Source organism: Ornithorhynchus anatinus, chromosome 1 (genome assembly GCF_004115215.2).
Source record: "Ornithorhynchus anatinus isolate Pmale09 chromosome 1, mOrnAna1.pri.v4, whole genome shotgun sequence".
NCBI classification, from domain to species: Eukaryota; Metazoa; Chordata; class Mammalia; order Monotremata; family Ornithorhynchidae; genus Ornithorhynchus; species Ornithorhynchus anatinus.
The window spans coordinates 123,373,282-123,394,926 of NC_041728.1; the positions used below are offsets into that span (position 1 = coordinate 123,373,282).

Consider the following 21,645-nt stretch of genomic DNA (forward strand, 5'->3'; position numbering starts at 1 on the left):
ACAGAATGGGCCGAATCCTACATTAATCCTTACTGTAAGGGTTAATGTGCATTTCTCAGTACTAAGATCAAGGCTACAAGATGATAGTGCCTCATCACCCTAAGTGAACATTAAACACAGAGCAGTCTCTGATTACTTGATTGATACTTCCGTAGTTATCTTTGCTATTTACTGAGCACCTACGGAATGTACAGAGCATTGGGAAAATGCAACAGTAACAAGACACATGGTTTCAGGCTTCAGATGCTTACGAATCAATGATTGATTTGGCTTGGAGGGTTGGGAATTAATTGGGGAAGGCTTGCTGGAGGAGCTGGGTGTTTAGGAGGATTCTGAAAATGGGGATAGCTGTTATCCACTACATATATTTAAACTGTAAGGTCACTGTGGGGAGGGAAAAATTGTCTACCAACTCTGTTGTATTGTAGCATTTAGAACAGTGGTCTGCACACAGTAAGTATTCAATCAATACCACTGACCATGTCCTATCATGATGAAATTTTATTTTTCTTATTCAGAAGAGATGAGGTATTTTTTAAATTTTACTTCCATCAGCACAAATTCCAACAGTCCAACACTCTCCACTTCCCAAGAGTAACCTCTGTAATGTACTGTTTTGATTTATCTTAAAACCCAAGGTTCATATCAAATATCTGAGAACCAGCTTCTCCACACCTGCTTAGAGAGAACATGTGCGAACAGATTTTAATGAGAAATGCCAGTGTACACATTTCATCCCAGCAGCAGCTCCTGTGTCAAGAGGGTCAGGGAGGGGAAAGGGAGAGGCAGGAGTAAGATCAACATAAAATGTTAGAGATCGTTCCATAAAAGTTTTATTGTTACAGTCTCCTGGCTGGACTGTCGACTTACATTAGAAGGGATTTCAAAATCTGTGACTTGTTCGCTCAAGGAGCCGTTTGAATGAATTTCTCAGTCTAATAAAAATAGCATTGTGAGAACACAGATTCTTCATATTTCAGAGTCCTATTTAGGGCAAAGGGAAGGTTTGAGTAGATTGATGGTGTGCAGAGAGAGATCTCATGCTGTGCCAGATTATTTAAAGATGAACAAATGATGTTAACTTTTCCTTCATCTTCACAATTCCTTATGTTTCTTGTTTCCGGGCCCCGGTGATGAAAAGAATTGATTATGGTTATTGATCAGTTGATTACTATAAAACAGAGTTAAAGTATGGCATTTTTCATCTGATTTTCATCAGCACCTCCACCCAGATGTTCAGAAGAGTTAAGCAGCAATTTTTGATGACTTTTGATGTTCTTTTAAGAAAGGAGGAATTTGTCTAATCTGGGTTTTTTTGGTTCAACTGTAGGGAGGGAAAAAAAAAATTTCTCCTAGAAGAGACTTCTGCAGACCTTTGAAGGAAATGACAGTGGTCAAAAATGGATACTTAGGAAACAATTTTACCCTTAAAAAATTGATTTTTTTTAAACAAAGACATTTTTAAGTGACAACTGCATTCTTGATAAATTATTCTCGATAAATCTTCAGAGACTTTTGCATAACTATTTTCCTCCTATGCTACTACTGCTTCTGTAACTGAGGCAATCACCTTTCCTCAGGGGCATCAGTGGTATAGACAATATGTCTCTCCTGTTTTTTTCTTCACTCCCTTTCAATGTTAGAAGAATTCTGTGGGAAGATCAGCAGTTTCTGGGCAGTCTGTCTCCGAAAACCACTTGAATGTCTCTGTTGCTCCCTTCAGTAAGGAAAAGGCAGTTTGTCCCATAGCTTTCTGGCTTTGAGGAGTTGGGGGGAGGTTCTCTGCAAGTTTCAGACTGCCCTTTTGCTCCTTCAGTGCCTATAACTGCAGCCTCTTTCTTGCTTCGACCCACCTGGGGTCCAGCTGTGCATCCTGTGAGGCCCCAGAAACAGAGATCCTCTAATGGAGGAGGACCTCCATGAAAGCTCTGAGTGGATAGGAAGGTGAAACTTTCCCCATTCATATATTGGTTCAAAAAATCAGCTGATACAAAGAACAACTCCCTTTCAAACACACGCTTTTCTAATGGGTAATATAAATGTTTAGTTTCCATGGCCACCTGGTTCCCGTGAGCACTGCCTGTATGGACACTCTGCTGCTTCCTCTAGATGTAATTTATTTTTAATGTCTGTCTACCACACTAGATTGTAAAGTCTTTGAGGTCAGGCATCCTGTTTACCAAATGTGTTGAACTCCCCAGAGAGGTTAGTAGAGTGCTCTGCATATAGTAAGCACTCAATTAGTTTCATTACTATATATGTATGTATATACTATACACTCATTCATTCAATCATATTTATTGAGTGCTTACTATGTGCAGAGCATTGTACTAAGCACTTGGAATGTATAATTTGGCAACAGATACAGTCCCTGCCCAACAACAGGCTCACAGTCTAAAAGGGGGAGACAGACAACAAAGCAAAACAAGTACTCAGGCATTAGTGCCATCAAGATAAATAGAATCATGGATATATACACATCATTTATAAAATAGAGTAATAAATAATATATAGAAATATACACTAGCTGTGGGAAGGGGGTAGAGCAGAGGGAGGGAATAGGGGGAATAGGGAGGGGAGGAGGGGCAGAGGGAAAGGGGCGGCTCAGTCTGGGCAGGCCTCCAGGAGGAGGTGAGCTCTCAGTAGAGCCTTGAAGAGGGGAACAGAGTTAGTTTGGTGGATGTGAGGAGGGAGCGGATTCCAGGTCAGTAGTAGGATGTGGGCCAGGGGTCAACGTCAGTAGAGCGAGAACGAGGCAACGTGAGGAGGTTAGCACCAGAGGAGCAGATTGTGTGGGCTGGGGAAGGAGAGAAGGGAGGTGAGGTTGGAGGGGGCCAAGTAATGGAGAGCTTTGAAGCCAGGAGTGAGGAGTTTTTGTTTCATGCGAAGGTTGATAGGCAACCCCTGGAGGCTTTTGAGGATGGGAGTGACATGTCCAGAGCATTTCATACACATATATAGTATTTGTTAAGCTTTTACTATATGCCAGGCACAGTTCTAAGTACTGGGGTAGATACAAGTTAATCAGTTTGGACACAGTCCCTGTCCCACATGGGGCTCTCATTTTTAATCCCCATATTACAGAGGAGGTAACTAAGGTACAGAGAAGGGAAGTGGCTTTCTCAAGGTCACAGTAGATGTGTGGTGGAATCAGAATTAGAACTGAGGCCCTTTTGATTCCCAGGCCCATGCTTTATCCTGCTAGGCAAAACTGCTTCAGTTACTTGATTGATTGATTGATTCTAGGCCACTCAGTGTGCCATAGGAAAACATTGATTTTGGTCAACTTTCCATCTAAGGCCAGTCCTGAAAGAGCTCTTAGCTTTTTTGCTTCCCTTTATGAGTAATCAATTAATCAACCCATAGTATTTATTGAGCAACTACTTTGTGTAGAGCTCTATACTAAATACTTGGGAGAATACAACAGAATTAGGGGAGATGGTTCCTACCCTCAAGAACTTTGCAATCTCTCAAAGGAAAAGGACACTAAACTAAATGTTTGGTCTTCCACTGTCTTTAATCATTCCTAACAAACAGTGGTATTTTAAAACCTTCCTCCTCATGAACACAGACAGGAATTCTTGGAAACGGTCTATCTTCTGGTCTGTCTTTCTTAGAGGGGATGTAGTCTCACCCGTCTATTGAATTGAAGCATCAGCCTGCCAAACCTCTCTGTCTCCATTCTATCACAGAAGTTACATTCATCATCATCATCACCGTCATCATCAATGGTATTTACTGAGTGTTTTTAGTGTGCAGAGCACTGGAGAAAGCACCTGGAAGAGTACAGTGCAACAGAGTTGGTAGACCCATTCCCTGCACACAACAAACTTTAAAATGTGATTAGGTTTATAAACAGAGGGTCCATTTCCAGTAACCTTCCCTAGCTTTTCAAGTGGCAGTCACCTTTCTCATTGGAAAAGTCATCTCATATGAAAAAGTGGAATTGATCACTTTGGTATCTGGGTTCCTCATTTATTCCTAGGGCATAGAGAGTGTACACTTTAAATTCCTAAGATAATCACCTCAGCTTTTAAATTTAAGATAAATGTGAATTATAAAATGATAATTGTGCTGCACAGCAGTGGATTTTTGACCGTGGAATTGGGTTCTGTTCCCCTTCCCTGGCTCTAATATGAAACACATCAGTGATATCACTTTAAGTAGCCCATTCCCATAGAGACTGGATTGGCAGTTCTGCCCTTCTTTGATTTCTTCACCAATAAATGGGGCAAAAAGTCCCCAAATTTATTGTGTATGACCAATTCCATACACCTTGGTAGAGTAAACATAATTGCCTAATAATTCATTTGCAGATCTAGACAAGCAACAGGCTTTACATAGCTCTTGGTGGTTCAGTGTCTACTGCCATGAAAGGCCCCAGGTCTTTAATTTTTACTGTGTTCCCTTTGCTCTCTAGAGGAATTGAGTTTGTTTTAATCTCAGTTGAGGATTGCTCATGCAGAGTTCCTGCTGGGAATGGTATAGTGGTTAATCTGTGAGGAATCAATAACAAAGGCTTAGCTATTGTTTCCTGGCCCTCCCAAATCAGACGTCTAAAATGGATTCTAATGCAGTGGAAATTAGGAACCATAGGACAATTCTAAGGTAGAGTTGAAATTTTACTCTCTTCTAAAAAAAAAAAAAAGGACTGAAATTTTCTGTTGCAAGAGATACCTCAACAGCAGAGTTTTACAAATGCAGCTACCAGGGGATTTTTTTGCGGTTTTAAAAAGGAAGTAGTAAAGATTAAGCGGTCCAGAAAGTCACCGTGAGACACTGACATAAGAAGGGAGATGGATCTACTACAGAATTTATCCTTGAAAAACACTGTTTCTGCTATGCTATGTTCCCTGTGACCACCATGTGGCTCAGTGAAAAGAGCGTGGGCTTTGGAATCAGAGGTCATGGGTTCGACTCCTGGCTCTGCCACTTGTCAGCTGTGTGACTGTGGGCAAGTCACTTAACTTCTCTGTGCCTCAGTTACCTCATCTGTAAAATGGGGATTATCTGTGAGCCTCACGTGGGACAAACTGATTACCCTGTATCTGCCCCAGCACTTAGAACAGTGCTCTGCACTTAGTAAGCGCTTAACAAATACCAACATCATCACCATGTTTCTGGGGTGAGGCCTGTAGACACACACAAAAAAAAATAGGTGAGGCGGTGGAAGAAAAAGGAGAGGTGAAAGAAAGAGTTTGTTATAGAGCAGAGATCATTTGAAAAGATCTGAGCAGATGCCCAGGTCAGAGAGAAGATACTGAAAGGAGACAGAGTATTTTAATTAGAGGACAATAAGAGCTCAGAATATAATACAAAGCATTGGTTTGAGAGCATAGAATATATGTGTTCTGGAGGTAAGAGTCCTTTTTAGCTAAAGTGATAAATCAGCACCCCACATAACCTCTTTCTGTGACATACAGGGCATGTTTGCTCAGTTGCTCAGTCATTAGTTGTGTGTGTATGTTGTATCTGTGTGTATGTTGTACCTCTGTGTCTGTGTATGTGAGCTGATCTCTAGACTGTGAGTGTGTCTGTAAACTGTAAGGTCATCTCTAGACTGTGAGCTTGTTGTGGGGGAAGAATGTCTCCGTTAGTTATAGCGTACTCTTCCAAGTGCTTAGTACATTGCTTTGCACACAGTAAGTGCTCAATAAATACAATTGAATAAATGAATGTGTGTATTTTCCTTTCGCTTACAGAATTTCAGCCTGAATCATTAAGCAGCAGAGGTTTAACAAATGACTCTAACTTAGAGTTGCCTCCTTGCTGCCCTGTACCTCATTATTATTTACGATCACTACCAACTGGCACTGTTGGAAAAAAAAAAAGGGACTTTGCCGGCTGGCGTTCAAAGCAAAGGGAGTCCTGTTAGATGTTTCTGCCCAGAGTGTGACCCTCATGCCAGAACTGCCCTGGATTTTCAGGACAGCCCATGTGTTCCAGACAATTAGAAGATAAAGTGGGTTGGTTTCCAGCCTTAATTGGCTCAGTGATGTTTGTCTGGCATCTTTTCTGTTCTTTTCTCCCTGGTCTCCCAAGTGGCTCTCCGTCACTAACTTGGTAGCTTCTCAATCCTCTCTTGTCCTGAGGCCCTCTCTCCACCGTGATTCTGAGGCACCGTGTGGGGCCTTGGGAAGTCAAAAGCTGTTTCAGGATCTATGGTGCAGTCCAAGGCCAGAAAGACAGATGGGCTAGCTGGATGCACTGAGTTGGCAGTAAACAGTAAAGAGGAAGCAGCAGAAGAAAAAAAAAAAAGGAAGAGACACAGTGTCCTTTGGGGAAGAAATCACTGTGGGAACTGATTCACAGTGGAGATTGGAAAGTGAAGATGAGTAGTAAATTGACAAATGGCAGGCTTTCCTCCTAGCAACAAACCCCCAGCTCCTCAATGTGTGTCTGTGAAAGCTGTCAACTTTTTCTTATTTAAATGGTATTTGTTTAGCACTTACTATGTACTAAGGACTGGGGTAGCTGCCTGATAGGTGGGACACTATTCGTGTCCACATCAGGCTCACAGCATTAATCCCTATTTTACAAATGATCTAACTAAGGCACAGAGGAGTTAAGTGACTTGCCCAAAGTCACACAGCTGATAGGTGGCGGAGTCCGGAGTAGAACCCATGACCTCTGACTCCCAAGCCCATGCTCTTTCCACTAAGCCACGCTGCTTCTCATAATGATGGTATTTGTTAAGTGCTTACTATGTGCCAAGCACTGTTCTAAGTCCTGGGGGAGATACAAGGTCATCAGGTTGTCCTACATGGGGTTCACAGTCTTCATCCCCATTTTAGCGAGGAGGGAACTGAGGCCCAGATAAGTGAAGTGACTTGCCCAAAATCACACAGCTGACAAGTGGCAGAGCCAGTATTAGAACCCACAACCTGGCCCGGGTTCTTTCCACTGAGCCAGGCTGCTTCTCATCCTGCCCTCGATCCCTTGCAAACACACCATGAGGACAGGCCCTTTTCAATTTTGGTGGAGATGAAGACTGTGCCAGTGAAATTCCAACTGGGGGACACCTCTGCCTAAATCTTACCCCACTGTCAATCTCTTCTTTTTCTTTCCCTCCATTCCTCCACGCTCAGAGAGCGATGCTAGCTGTCTGGGGACAATCCTGCCAAGCTAACTGAGACTGAATGCATGGGGAAGGTATTTTCACTCACCAAGAGCCAGAATCCTGTTGGACTCAAGCCTCAGCCCCAGTAGTCATCTGAGGCCTATGTAGTCATGTCAGTGAAGGAAAGCCATCCATTTGCAACTCTGTGGGGTCTTTTGAAATAAAAAAATGCTTAGGTAGGAAAGCTGGTAAAGATTCAGTAGGAGGCCTATTATCTGTGCTCATTAGGAATGGAGCTTTATTCAGAGAATCAAATATTTAGATAACAAATTTTTACTTTGTTGTCTCAGCCGCGACTGGCAGTGTCCAGTTTGGGTTAGTTATCCAAACTATTTTTTGGAATATGTAAACTAGTTCCACTTTGGATAATGGATCATCAAGGGTAAAAGTCAGATAATTGTTCTCCCTTCTAGACTGTATGCTCCCAGTGGGCAGGGAATGTACCTACTCAGGGTTGCATTGGACTCTCCCAAGAGCTTAGGAAAGTGTACTGCACACAGCAAGCACTCAGTAAATTCCATAGGTTGATTGATCGATTGCACACAGTAAACCTTCAATAAATACCATTGATTGATTGATCTATGGCACACAATAAGTGCTCAATAAATACCACTGATTAATTCACTGTACAGCAACAAAGACTATATGGAGTTTTTGGGTGGCAGAAGAGAGTGACTTTCTTTTTTGTACACTTGCAAGTTGTATTTTTATTCTTTGTTTTCACAACCAACCACTATTTTATGAAAAAGCTGTAGAGGAGAAAGGGCAGCAACTCATAGACCACATTGCCCATGTTTTAAGATGCTGTGTCTACCACTGGCATGTGTATTTATAGTCTGCCTTTAAACTCCATGTACTCAACATTTTTCCCCTCATTTAACATTCCATAAGGTTTATGCAAACCCAGGGATTTAAAGTGGTCTAACATTTTAAATAATGTTTTCTTTGCTCCTTGTTGTTTTCATAATTTGCTCAAGCAGAGTTTCTCGCATTTGTTTTCCAATCATTGGACTGTGGTGTCTGATCCAGAGGGCTAACAGCTCCTTCTGCTGGTAGAAGTAGGGGAACCCGGCCAGGTTTAACGTCCACACATTAACTCCCTTTCCATGGCGTCCTGCAGGGGAGAATGTTGAAGTCTCAATTTCTGGGTGTGGCTCTGTTTGCGGGACTTTCCCCGAATGGGTTAAAACGACATTAAAAGACGAGAGAGAACACACTGGTCTTTTAGAAGCTTTTAGAGCTATTTTCAATAATTTGGGCTACTTGGTTAAAATAGGCCTCGCTGGAGTAGAGTGAGGTGATCACAACCTTCCTTTTGTGCAAGTGCCAGGCTTCATCTCAGACCACACACACATAGCCAGAGAAAGGCCGGAGTAGCCAACAACTGGAAGCTTTCATCGATCCCCAGGATTGTATAAGCATTGACCACTGACTTTAGAGCTCTCTCTCTCCACACTGCTTATCCTTGCTCATCTCTCGCTGCACTCCAGTTCACCAGCTCTGTTTTTCTCAACCTGGTGACTGGGCCTTGATCTCGTTTCTCTCACTACCAACTTCTTGATTACACCCTCACTTCTGCAGAAACTCCCTCCGCCTTCACATCTGATAGACCACCGCCCTCCCCATGATACTGTACTCTCCCAAGTGCTTAGTACAGTGTTCTGCAGACAGTAAGTGCTCAAACAATAGTAGTAGAAGTAATAGTATTTGCTAAGGGCTTACTATGGGCAGAACACTGTACTAAATGCTGGGAAAGAATATATGTGAGGGAATTAGACATAATTCCAGCCCCCGGGGGGTTCACAGACTTAAGAGTAAAGACCTTCCTAAATGGGGTTGGTATTTCCACTCACAATCCTAATCCCCATTTACAGATGAGGTAACTGAGGCACAGAGAAGTGACTTGCCCAAGGCCATACAGGAGACAAGTGGCAAAGTCGGAATTAGAACCCATGGCTTTCTGACTCCCAGGCCTGTGCTCTATTCACTACACCATGCTGCTTCCCCCACACCTTGCTGCTCTCTAAGCTCTCACAAAGGCACAAGACACGGGGGAGGATTTTTATGCTAAATTAAAGTTGAGCAACGACCTAAATGAGAGAAAGAAAGCTAACTCTCTTTTTGTTGATTGTCCATGTTATTGATTTTACTGACAAGACTGTTTAGAAGCCATCAGTAAAGAACGGAAGCAATATCTGCTTCAAGCTATTACAAGAAGTTACACTGAGAAGTGTGTTACTGTTTTCTCTCAGCATTTAAGTCAGACAAACTTATAAAGTTGCTTTCTCTCTGGCGTTACCCCATGCAGTGTTCCTGGGAAAATTCTGTGTTCTCCTGTGGGCACAGGTTTATTTATGGAACCTCTCTCCTCTGAAGCAGCCTAGGACTAGTTTCCATCATGATGTGTTCAAATGCTTGGGGAAAACAGACATAAACTAAGATTGTTCTTCCCTGTAGTCTAGTGGACTCCAAGCAAATCATCGAGCCTGTTTAGATGAGATGGATAGAGCCAATGCCATTTGACACCTAGAGTTGAGGTCAAGTTTGTAGAACACTTTTGTTTCCCGTCAAGAAAGCTGTGCAAGTACCAAATGTAAGAGGAAAGTTTTGCTTTCAAGTTGATCAATCAAGCGTATTTATTGAGCACTTACCTTATACAGAGAACTGTACTAAGAACTTAGGATAGTACAAATACCAGAGTTGGTAGACATGTCCCCTGCCCACAATGAGCTGTAGTCTAAAGGCCCCATAATAGCACTTTTCCCTTCCATTATAAGTATTGTAGGACAAGAGCCATAATAATAATAATAATAATAATTGTTAAGCATTTACTATGTTCCAAGCACCCTACTTAAGTAAGTGTTGGGGTAGTTGCAAGATAATTAGGTCCTGCACAGGGCTTAGAGTATAAGTAGGAGGGAGAGCAGGTATCGAATCTCCATTTTGCAGATGAGGGTACTGAGGCACAGAGAAGTGAAGTGACTTGCCTAAAGTCACAGAGCAGGTACAGGGCATAACCAGGATCAGAACCCAGGTCCTCTGGCTCCCAGGCCTGTGCTCTTGCTAGTAGGCCACACTGCCAGAGTGTGGCAAGAACTCTAGTTGGGACTGACTGTGCTGTCCTGGCACTGACATGGTATCTGTTGCTTCCCTAGGTCTCCTTCGGCCAAGAGTGCAGCCGGGCCATCATGAAGCTGGTATACTGCTCTCACTGCCTGGGCATGCCGAGCATTCTGCCGTGCAACAACTACTGCCGCAACGTCATGAAGGGCTGCCTGGCCAACCAGGCTGATCTGGACACTGAGTGGAGGAACCTCATTGGTAAGGCCCAAGAAGGGGATCATACCATTAGATGTGCTGCACCGGGTCACCTCACAGCTGGGGAGCAAGAGGCAGGAGATCTGTCAGACGGTCGGTTATATTTATCGAACGTTTGCTGTAGGCAGAGTACAATATAACAATATAGCAGAAACATTCCCTGACTACAATGAGCTAGGCTCATTCTAGCTAGGCTAGGCTCATTCTCTAGCCTTCAAGGCTCTCCATCACCTTGCCCCTTCCTACCTCTCCTCCCTTCTCTCTTTCTACCACCCACCCCGCACGCTCCGCTCCTCCGCCGCCCACCTCCTCACCGTCCCTCGGTCTCGCCTATCCCGCCGTCGACCCCTGGGTCACGTCCTCCCGCGGTCCTGGAACGCCCTCCCTCCTCACCTCCACCAAACTGATTCTCTTTCCCTCTTCAAAACCCTACTTAAAACTTACCTCCTCCAAGAGGCGTTCCCAGACTGAGCTCCTCTTCTCCCTCTACTCCCTCTGCCATCCCCCCTTCACCTCTCCGCAGCTAAACCCTCTTTTTCCCCTTTTCCCTCTGCTCCTCCACCTCTCCCTTCCCATCCCCACAGCACTGTACTCGTCCGCTCAACTGTATATATTTTCGTTACCCTATTTATTTTGTTAATGAATTGTACATCGCCTTGATTCTATTTAGTTGCCATTGTTTTTGCGAGATGTTCTTCCCCTCGACTCTATTTATTGCCATTGTTCTTGTCTGTCCGTCTCCCCCGATTAGAGGGGAGCCCGTCAAACGGCAGGGACTGTCTCTATCTGTTGCCGACTTGTTCATCCCAAGTGCTTAGTACAGTGCTCTGCACATAGTAAGCGCTCAATAAATACTATTGAATGAATGAATGAATGAATGAGCTTACAATCTAGAGGGGGAGAAAGACATTCATATAAGTAAATAAAATTACAGATATGTACGGAAGTGCTGGGGAGATGAATAAAGGGAGCAAGTCAAGCAGAAGGGTTTGGGAGAAGAGGAAAGGTGGGCTTGGTCGAGGAAGCCCTCTTGGAGGAGATGTGCCTTCAATAATGCTTTGAAGATGGGGAGAGTAATTGTCTGTTGGATATGAAGAGGGAGGACATTCCAGGCCAGAGGCAGGATGTGAGATCGAGGTAGAGTGAGAAGATTAGCATTAGTTGAGTGAAGTATGCAGGCTGGGTTGTAAAGGGCAACTTGATTGAGTGCTTTAAAGCTGATGGTAAGGAGTTTCTGTTTGATGCAAAGGTGGATGGCAACCACTGGAGGTTCTTGAGCAGTGGAATAATATGGACTGAATGCTTTTAGTAGAAAAATGATCTGGGCAGCAGAGTGAAATATGGACTGTAGTGGGAAGGTCACAGTAAGGAGTCTGATTCAGTAATCAAGACAGGATAGGATAAATGCTTGGATTAACATGGTAGTGGTTTGGATGAAGCGGAAAGGGTGGATTTTAGCCATGTTGTGAAGGTCAAACTGAGAACTATGGTTAATGCCAGAGCCATCATTGTGCCTCACTGTTTCCCCAAGCCCCATGGGTGCTCCTCAGCTAAGTTCTTTCAGTGCCAAGAATAGAGGTCATAATAATAATAATCATGATATGAAAAAATAATAATAATTGGGGTATTTGTTAAGCACCAGATATGTGCCAGATACTGTACGAAGCACTGGGGTGGATATAAGCAAATTGGGTTGAACACAGTCCATGTCCCACGTGGGGCTCACTGCTTTAATTCCCATTTTACAGATGAGGGAACTGAGGCATGGAGAAGTGAAATGACTAGCCCAAGGTCACACAGCAGACAATTGGTATAGCTGGAATTAGAACCCAGATCCTTCCGACTCCCAGGGCTCTAATCCTGGTCATTAGAGAAAGCGGTGAGTCTGAGAAGGAGAAATTCGCAAGTTTGTCAGTGGGAAGTGCATTCCAGGATGAGGACATGGATCAAAGCAATTACAAGTGCCTTAGAGGAGCAGTCAGGTACCATCTTACATTCTTCTTTCTCTGTAATGTTCTCCTGGTGTTTATTCAGCACTTACTATGTGCAAAGCACAGTACTAAGCACTGGAAGGGACCTCAAGTGCTCCCTAGTGGCCTGTTCCTCCAGATGGTCATATGTTGGAAAAGAAATTTACCCAGAGCAGGAGAAAAAGCAACACTGTCCTGTGGACTGGGGCAGTGGAAGTGCCGTGGCTGGGCAGAAGGACTAGCGAATCTTAGTGAAGGATACTATAGTTGGAGGGAGGACAGTGAAGCTTCTAGAACCTTTCACATTCAACTAGTTGATGATGAGGGATAGTTCACATTTCAGAAATTTAAGAGAAGAGTTTATCGAAAAGACGTTCCAGCAACAACGTACAAGACTTGGGATTCCATTGAAATTGCCAGCTAGGAAATTCCAGCCTTAAGAGAGGTAAATCCTTGTCACAAAACTCTTCACTTCTTTCCTCTGCAAAGAGGCCAAAAGGCAGGAAAAGTATCTGCTTTCACACTGTGGAAAATGAGGATCTCAGAGCTCAAGTCTAAGCAGCCACTGTGTACCGATATCGTCTGGCTACCTCCAGGAGACACTGAATTAGGTTTCCAGGTGACACTGAAGGGTACCAGTGCAAATAGCCTTAAGCCCACTTGGACAGCACTTAGTAGAGTGCTCTGCACACAGTAAGTGCTAAATAAATACAAGTGAATGAATGAATGGTCTGGCATTCTTCCAGGCAGGAGGATGACAGAGGGTGACTTGGGAATCTAGTCCACTTGCCTCAGTCTGAAGCTATCTTGGGAACTCCTCTTCAGGCAGAAAATCCCAGGCACTAGTCTGTTTCTCTGCAGGGAATAGGATAGTGCTCCAAAGAGCTCAGTTCTGACTAGGCCTCTCAGGAACCACAGCCATAGGTACAGCTCAGGGAGTCCAAAAAACTCTGGAACGGCCACAGTGGCAACAAAGGTTGCCCTCAGCTAGAGAGTGTCAGGGGAAGCAGTGTTGCTCTAGTGGATAGTGCTTGGGCCTGGGAGTCAGAAAGACCTGGATTCTAGTTCTGACTTTGCCACTTGTCTGCTGTGAGACCTTGGACAAGTCACTTCACTTCTCTGGGCCTCAGTTACCTCATCTGTCAAACAGGGAGTAAGACTGTAAGACCCATGTGTGACAGGGTCTGTGTTCAACCTGTCCCCTTATATTTACCCCAGCATTTAAAACAGTGCCTGGCACATAGTAAGCACTTAGCAAATACCATAAAAAAGGAGGGAGAGTTTACCACGGCCACCAGTCAACAAGTGGTATTTACTGAATTCATTCATTCATTCAATTGTATTTATTGAGTCCTTACTATGTGCAGAGCACTGTACTTAGCACTTGGCAGAGTATAATAGAATATGTCAATGATCACTGCTCTCAGGGATTTTATATTGAAGGGGAAGATACAGAAACTAAAAGAAATTGCAGATGGGAAGAAGTAATAGAGTATAGCTAGAGACCTGCTTTTTGCCAAGATGTTCTAGCCCTTCTAAGATCCAGAAAACTCTAGAAACCTCTCCCATGTAGCTTAGAATGAATCCCAAGTGGGTCAGCAAATTTGAACCTCTAGAAAGCTGATTTTTCTCCTGTGAGGAGTTAAGCAACGAATTCACCATGTCATAGCAACATGGCTGGCAACTTCAGTCCCACTGAAGTTTACTTCAACAACCTGTCTGGAGTCTAAAACCATCCCAGGGTGGCTAGCTTGTCCATTAGCAGATGAGCTCATTGTGGGCAGGGAATGTGTCTGTTTTATTGTTTCACCATGCTTTCCCAAGCACTCAGTACAGAGCTCTGCACCCGGTAAGCACTCAGTAAATACAACTGATGGATTGACTAAATATCTCACTCCATTCTAGATGGAATCCTTTCTAAGCCCCCAAGAGCCCAAGGGGAGGAGCTGTTTATATTTATGTGCCCTTTGAGGAATTCAGATGGGAAGCCAAATGTCCCTCACAGTAAACCTTTTCAACCTAGACATCAGGGTGGCCACAAAATAGAAGGTGTCTGTCAAAAACAAAACCAACACTCTTCTGCTCCTTTCAGAAGGAAAAAAACATTGCAGTCAAGGAACCCAAGTCCTGCAGATAGGATACAAGCCAGGCCTTTCATTCTCAGTGTCCATTTGGTGTTCTGGGAGGATCTGGAGGATCCTGCTTCTCTCCGCCTCTTAGAGTCCTGGTCATGAGGGCCATTCACATCTTGCACATTGTCTGTTTATCATGTGAATTGGTGAACAAGGGATGACAGCCACACAGTGCCAAAGCGGTCTTGATGAACTGCCCTGGCAGTTAGCAGCCATTTAAGCCCCTCATGTCCTCCTCTAAAATGCTTCGGGCAGGGTTGGCCACTAATTTGATAGAGACACGTTGCTTTGGGTGTATTAGTGTCTCTGTCTATTTTAAATCAGCTGTTCCACATCATCAAGTGCTGTATCCGTTTTTCAGCCCTTAATTGCCCTATATCTACCCACATATAGTCAAGATCTGGAGAAAGTTGAACTGGGTTCACCTCTGAGCTTGCTTTTACTTCAGCTGGCAGGTAACTTCCTTTTTTATTGTTGCTGCACCAGAAAAGCTGCCTGCTTTGAAGCAGGAGGGAGCTGGTGTTAGCTTTTAAGATGTTTCTTTTGTCAAACTCGCTGAGGAACAAGCCTGACAGAGCCTGAGATCAGAGCTATTTTCACTTAGGACTCATTGAAGTTTTGCTTTTTCCCCAAGCAATATGACAGGAGCCTGGCATGGTTGAGAAGCAGCATGGCTTAGTGGATAGAGCACGGGCCTGGGAATCAGAAGGTCCTGGGTCCTAATCCCAGCTCTGCCACATGTCTGCTGTGTGACCTTGAGCAAGTCACAACTTCTCTGGGCCTCAGTTACCACGTCTGTAAAATGGTGATAAAGAATGTGAAGCCCAAGTGAGACAGGGACTGTGTCCAACCTGATTAACCTGTTTCTATCCCAACTCCTAGAACAGTGCTTGGCATATAGTAAGAGCTTAACAAGTACCATAATAATGATAATAAGAGTAAACAGGACCTCCCAGTGGGTCAGTTCATTGCACAGTTTTTAAAGTGAGGTCCTCAGATAAAGTAACAGGAACTCTTTTCTCACCGAGATTTTTAGATGTCTTCCACAAATCAGCTCCTCAGAAAACAGAGAGACTCTCTCCTGTTTGTTCAGTCCAGTGTCCAGGCTATTGGAGCGCTCATTGATTAATTAACTGCCTCAGGCAAATCCTGTGATGATTCCACTAGGAGGGTGGTGCTTTGCCATTAACCTTGCACAAAACAATAAAAATAATGATGATGATAATATTTGTAGGCACTTACTAAGTTCATTCATTCATTCAATAGTGTTTATTGAGGCGCTTACTATGTACAGAGCACTGCACTATAGTGCCCTTGGAGATGTACTATTCGGTAACAGATAGAGACAATCTCTGCGCAATGACAGGCTCACAGTCTAAATGAGTGACATGTCATTGTTCTAAGCAGTTGGGATAGATACAAGATAATCAGGTTGAAACAGCAATCCCTATGCCACATGGGGCTCATAGTCTCACCTAGCATTGTTTACTGTCGGTTGACTATGTTATGGTCCATTTTGTCTTGGGTGCTCAAGAGGATCTTGAAAGTATATGCAATCAACACGTTGGGGTGGTCATTTGGCCTGGAGTTCCAGAAGTAGCAGAGGATTCAAATGGAAGTGGTCTGACTTGGCTGAATAATCTCTTTTGTGAAAGAGCTCCCAGAATACTGTAGTTTGGACTATTGGCCTGAAATTTACTGCAGACTGCATTTTAGAAGTAATGTTTGAAGGTAAAAATGAGTTGGGAAAATATGCATATTCCTTCTTTAAAGGGTCAGGAGGTCTGAGTGACACTAGCATAGCTAAAGGAATATTGACAGTGTCCTTTAGAAATGTCCTCTAGATGATAAGTAAAGTAGTGTGGCCTAGTGGAGAGAGCATGGGCCTTGGAGTCAAAGGCCTAATCCCGGTTCCGCCACTTGTCTTCAGTGTGACCTTGGGCAAATCACTTCAGTGCTTAGAACAGCACTTGGCACATAGTAAGCACTCAACAAATACCCATAATTATTGTCATTACTTCACTTCTTCCATGCCTCAAGTTACCTCATCTGTAAAATGGGGATTAATCAATCAATTGTACTTATTGAGCATTTACTATGTGCAGAGCACTGTACTAAGTGCTTGGGAGAGGTACAATACAACAGAATTAGCAGACATGTTCCCTGCCCATAATGAGATTTACAATCTAGAGGCTGTGAGCCCCATGTGAGACATGGATTGTGTCCAACATGAATATCTGTATCTACCCCAGTGCTTAATACAGTATGTGGCATATAGTAAGTGCTTAAAAAATACCATTTTCAAAAAAAATCTTCATCAGAAATAAAGTGTACAGTTCTCCCCACTGTAAGAGCACAAAAGATAGAAATAACAAGCAATTGTTATTTTGGTATTGCTTCATATAGATTATGAGCCAGCTGGGTGCTAGTTATTGAGCTCCTTTTGGCAGGGATTTGTCATTCTTTATTGTTGTGATGTATTTTCCCAAGCACCTGGTTCAGCACTCTGCACTCAGTAAGCGCTTAATAAATGCAACTGACTTTGAGAAAGATGGATAGGCCTTCGAGATTAGCTCACTGTGGGCAGGGAATATGTCTTCCAATTCTGTTGTACTGTACTGTCCCAAGCACTTCGTTCAGTGGTCTGCATGCAGTAAGCACTCAATAAATACCATTGATTGACTGATAGAGCAGCTAAGACGTACAGGACTGAGACACACATCCATACCAATACCAGCCATTTGTGGGTCACCAATGGAGTACTTGGTACAACTCCACAGTAAGGGAATTTAAAGGAGAGATTTTTGAGAAAGATATCTAAGTGGGGTGATTTGGAAGAGAAGAACAAGAGAAATTGAGCATATGCACAACAAAGTGATAAGAGAACAAAGGGGTTAAATCCCCTAGAGAAATCCTCTATGCAGCACCAATCAAGGATAAATCAGTGAAGTAGTACTAATTGAACACTTAGTCTGTGCAGCCTACTGTACTGAACATTTGAGAGCATAAAATATAATAAATAGACATGATCCCTGTCTTCAAGGAGCTTATGATCTAACGGAAGAGATAGATATTAAAATGAATTACAGGTAAGAAAGCAACCGAAAATAAGGTACATATTTTAAGTGCTTTGGGGTTGGCAGGTGGGATGTGTTTTAGGAAAGAGCCTATCTTACCAAACGTTTTTTATGCTGGCTAGGTGATAGACAGGGTTACAATAGTGAAGTGGTATATATTTTTAGCTTGGGCTTTCAGCTGTTGCGGAGGTTCTACCTGACTAATGACCACCGGACCGAAGGACGGAGCTATATAAAGTGGCAGCAAAGCCCTCACGTGGGCGAAAACTGGGACCTAGTCCTGCCTGTTACAGGAAGTAATGGAGTCCCTCAGGGAGGGTTCACCTACTCCTGGTTATTCAACCTTCACGAGCAGGCCCCGTAATAGGATCCACAGACAGATGAATTGACTACACAGCTGGGCCAGTCTCTGGGAGGCCACCCAGCACAAGAATCAAATGTGATTTTTTTTAATGGTATTTTTTATGTGTTTACTACGTACTAGGCATTGTACTAAGCACTGGGGTAGATACAAGACAAACAGATTGGACACAGTTTATAGTAATAATAATAATAATTGTGATGCTTGTTAAGTGCTTACTATGTGCCAGGCACTGTATAAGTGCTTGGGTGGATACAAGCAAATAGGATTGGGCAGAATTCCTGTCCTGGTTGGGGCTCACAGTCTTAATCCATGTTTTACAGATGAGGTGACCGAGGCACAGGGAAGTGAAGTAACTTGCCCAAGGCCATACAGCACAGGTGGCAGAGCCAAGATTAGAACCCATGACCTTCTGACTCCCAGTCCTGTGCTCTATTCATTACGCTGTGCTGCTTCATGTCCCCCATGGGGCTCATAGTCTTACTCCCCATTTTACAGTAAAGGTAACTGAGGCACAGAGAAGTAACTTGTCCTAGGTCACACAGCAGAAGAGTGGCAGAGTCGGAAGGATGTAGAACCCATGTCCTCTGACTTCCAGGGCCGTGCTTTTTCCACTAGGCCACGCTATTTCCCAAAGGCATGTATGTTGCCCCAAAACTGGTCCAAGCGAGGGAAGCAAAAGATGGTGGAGATGGATTTCAAGTGACCGGCAGATGGACCACTGCAGTTAACACACGCCAGTTGGAAGGTCGTGCTTATCATTCCCCAAGCCTTGAGTTGGTTCAGTTCAGTTGGCATTTTAGGGTGTTGTTTAGTGTTGATGTGTTACGTTTGACTGTGTCAGGATGGTTGAAGGGTGTGATGTTTTAGTCTTTTGATCTGAGGGCGCTGTCCTTTCCATTCCCTGGGAGCAGAGATGCTTCTTGAAGTCATTTAATCTTAACACTTTTCTGATTTCTTGCTGCACTACTGCTAATGGTAACAGATGCAGGAGATAAATAGCGGGGAGTGAAAATCCTTTCATGGCAGATGCCTGGTTACAAATAATTGCTGCCTAGAGACATTACATGGATGGATATGAACACACACACAGACACACATATATTCTAGTAATATTAGCAGCAATAGAATTTATAGAGCATTTACTGAGTGCAAAGCACTGTACTAAGCACAGTTTGTGCTGTAAATAGGTAGAAGAGTGATTTCACTGCATAAGGATTCTGCTATTTTAGTGACTTTTGCTATACATAGGCAGAAGAGTGCTTTCCCAACACAAATAATCTGGTATTTCATAGGTCCTTTACTGTCCATTACAGTCATTCTGATTTACAAGTGGCTGAACTCTGGATCTAGTATACTAATATGCTTAATAAACATAATGCAATACTAATAATGGTAGTGGTATTTGTTAAGCATTTACTATGCCCCAAACATCATACTAAGCACTAGGGTAAATGCAAAATAATCAGGTCAGACACAGTCCCTGTCCCAGGTGGGGCTCACAGTCTAAATAGGAGGGAGAATGAGTACTGAATTTCCATTTTTGCAGATGAGGAAACTGAGACACAGATAAAATAAGGGACCTGCCCAAGATCCACTGCACACTGCAGGCCCATTCATTGGATTGTACACTCTAAAAAAAAATACTATTGAATAAAGGAGCATATCAGTGTTGCTGTTCTCCTTTCACACTTGGAAAGGCCAAGGCCCAGGAGATTGAACAACTGCAGGTTAGTGGTATGTCTGGGAGTTAAATAAGTCTCCAAGCCCCTGTAATTCAACTTTATGTGTCTTTTCTTAGCTCCCTTTCCTTGCCATGATAGGAAACAGTCATAACAGAAAATTTACACTCAGTCTGTACCCACAATCCCAAGCATGTGGAAAACCATGGAAGGGCCAACAGCGCAGAATTTTATTTTATTTTTGCCCATCACCTTTGGTTTTGAAGTGTGAGGGAAAGCTGTTGAAAATGAAGTTAACCCTTAGGAGATGGTAAATGTGTAGCATAAAATGATTACTTGGCTTTAAAAAAAGCAATTCTGAGTCTTCTAATCTGTTCATATTTATATTTATCAAAACTCTTTAATGTGAAGAAAATTGAGAAGAATCTATCCTGTAATACTGGTTGTGGGGATAGCATCCTATGGTATCTGGTATCTTTTATAATTTACTAATTAGCAAACAGAGCATGCTTATGATTCTGTTTATGATTCTGTTTAATACTTTCCCCCTCTATTTTTCTTTCCTGTCCCTTTTGCTCTTTCTTTGAAATATATGGAATTTTGCTTGCAATCTGAGCTTTCTTTCCATTTAAAGCATTTCACTCTTGAAAGAATTCTAAATTGTCTATTACTCTATTCTGAGCAATTTTTATTATTATTGGTTGTTGATGAATTGGGGTCTTGCTGTTTGGAAAGAGAGGCAGAGGTCTACCAGAAAGAGTGCAGGCTTGGGAGTCAGAGAACCTCAGTTCTAATCCTGGTTCTGCCATTTGCCTGCTGTGTGATCTTAGGCAAGTCACTTATCTTCCCTGTGCCTCAGTTACCTCATCAGTAAAATGGGGATTAAGACTGTGAACACTATGAGGGCCTCATCCAACCCAATTGTTTGCATCTACCTCAGTGCTTAGTACAGTTCCTGGTTTATATTAAATGCTTAACCAACACCATTAAAAAAAATGCTGGAAGTAGTTTGCTTTGTGTTGCACCAGTTGAGTCCTGGGAGATTATCATTTCATTCTTCAGTTTTTCTAAAGTTGTCCCTTTACCTTTTGGATTTTTTTGGTGTAATGGGGTAGGACTATTTTGAGTTGTCCTTGTCAGCGATTTCTTCACAAATCTCATCTCGATTTGATATTTGATCCTTTGAGCTTCCTGACTTTTTTGGATCCAGTTACATCCGATCTGTACCAAGAAGTGCCTGAAGGGAGAATGTGATTTCCTCTTTGATTAACTTGCCCAAAGAAATGCTTCCAATCTGAGCCCTGAGGTCTGATCAACTTTAGTGGCACATCCAGAAGCGAATGATAAACCAGGGGCTTGAAAGCATTAAAGAAGGACTTCAGCTACCAGCCTTGGATTCTAACCAAGAGGGTCACATTTCCTTCTCTGCACAATTCTGGCAGCATAGCACTGTGCAGCCTCAGCAAGAATAGCATCTGAGGTTTAGTTAAGTGCCGTTGCACTTGAACAAGTATTCCTTCACCCTCTAATTCTAAAATGGCCTCTATTTTCAAAAGGGGTCAACAGCATCTTTTGCTGATTTCAGATGCGCTCACAGGCCAAGGCCATTTTTATGGTTTTTCAATGTGGTGAGAATAGGGTGAAATATTTAGGTCGCTTCCACTCCATTGGGCTAACACAGTGTCTCAAGTTCCCTGCTCTGAGGAGCTGAAGACTAAATCTCCCAACTGTACTAGCCAAAAGGTCCTTACTGTTTTACTGTGAGGACAAACAGAAGTGTTATTACTATTGAAACTTATGCTAGAGCTCAAAGGTCAACCATGAAATCTTAGAGGAAGGTCTTCGAAAAATAAAAACTGCAAAAGAGCAATGCCTTTAGGGCAAGCAGCTTGTTCTTTCTTCCGGTCATGAAGTTAAGACATCCTCTCGGGATTTACTTTAATATTTTATAAGGAACCTAAGCAAACTACCAGAGTGAATCTAGT

At 43.0% G+C, this 21,645-nt stretch overlaps 1 protein-coding gene across 1 annotated transcript in view; it reads left to right on the top strand.

The window, feature by feature from the left end:
- Positions 1–21,645, top strand: part of GPC1 (glypican 1) — a 446,939-nt gene that overhangs the window by 399,245 nt on the left and 26,049 nt on the right. The window contains exon 4 of the mRNA XM_029066910.1: positions 10,276–10,441. Coding sequence (XP_028922743.1) covers positions 10,276–10,441 — 166 coding nt within the window. The remainder of the gene's footprint in view (positions 1–10,275; positions 10,442–21,645) is intronic.